Below are 1084 nucleotides of genomic sequence, written 5' to 3'. Positions count from 1 at the left end.
TTTTTCCTGAGGTCCAGCTGGCACTGAGCTGGCGTCCCTGACCCCACCAGGCACCCTGTGCTCGGGCAGCACTGCTGCTCTCCACCCATGTGTCCCTGTGTCGTCCCAGCAGATGGTGGCATTGAGATCCCCCCTCATCCCAGTGGGGTCCCCCCTTGACCACCACGCCATGCCACTTGGTGCCATCCCCAATCCAGCGAGCAGCACATGGAGCTACCAAGGCATTTTATTTCTGGCACAATACAGGGGGTACAGGAGCATGGGCTGGTGCTGGGGGCAATGCTCAGGAGAACGAGCAGGCAGGGAAGGAGGAGTGCTGGGGGCCTGTGCCCCCCCGGAGCCGCAGGAGCATGAAGATGGTGCTCTTGGGCTGGACATCATAGTGTGCCAGTGTGTGCCGGTCCTCCAGCTCCCTGGAGCCATATGTCAGGCGCTGCTGGTCGGCCAAAGGGCCCCCTCGTTTGTGGATCTGCTCCTTCAGCTCCCGGACGGTGTCAGTGGGCTGCACCGTGTAGGTGGTGGTCCGGTTCTTGTCATCCTTCACAAAGACCTCCATCGGCTGTGGTTCGGTCTGCAGCAGTACAAACATGGTGCTGTAGAAGATGCCGTGGGTGGCCAGGGTGTCACCGTCCTGTAGGATGAGGCTGTTCCTGCTGGGCTCCTGCTGTGCCAGGCGCTGCTTGTACCGAGGGATGCCCCACACCTGCTCGATCTCCTCCTTCAGCTGCTGGACGGTGGTGCTCGGGCTGACGGTCCTGCTCAGGCTGGTGCCCACCAGCTGCCTGATCTCAACTGTCACGGGCCGGGACGGCTGTGGGGACAGAAGAGCGGGTGGGCAAAGCTGGCAGGGGCAGGGGAGGGGGTCGTGATGCCCGCAGGCGTAGGCAGCCTTACCTGCACATCCCAGGGCTGGACGGAACTGACACAGGGCAGTGAAAGGTTGTGGACAGCTTCCTGTGCCACCAGGTCCCAATTCTTGCCTTGGCCCAGGATCCCTGTGGGGTCGGCGGGGTCCAGGATGACAGGGCTGTAAACACAGAGGGCAGGCCCCGCCGTGAGCCCCGGGCAGTAGCGGGGCGGCGGG

The 1084-nt window shown here is 63.6% G+C and overlaps 1 protein-coding gene across 1 annotated transcript in view; it reads right to left on the bottom strand.

Moving 5' to 3' along the window:
* Positions 1–283: 283 nt before the first annotated feature.
* LOC104165675 (2'-5'-oligoadenylate synthase-like protein 2) overlaps positions 284–1084 on the bottom strand; it is a gene marked incomplete at its 5' end in the record, with an annotated part of 1695 nt that continues 894 nt past the window's right edge. The window contains 2 exons of the mRNA XM_009705367.1: positions 284–811; positions 895–1027. Coding sequence (XP_009703669.1) covers positions 284–811; positions 895–1027 — 661 coding nt within the window. The remainder of the gene's footprint in view (positions 812–894; positions 1028–1084) is intronic.

This window comes from Cariama cristata, unplaced genomic scaffold (assembly GCF_000690535.1).
Source record: "Cariama cristata isolate BGI_N322 unplaced genomic scaffold, ASM69053v1 scaffold33218, whole genome shotgun sequence".
Lineage (NCBI taxonomy): Eukaryota > Metazoa > Chordata > Aves > Cariamiformes > Cariamidae > Cariama > Cariama cristata.
This window is presented reverse-complemented; position numbering and strand designations above follow the sequence as displayed.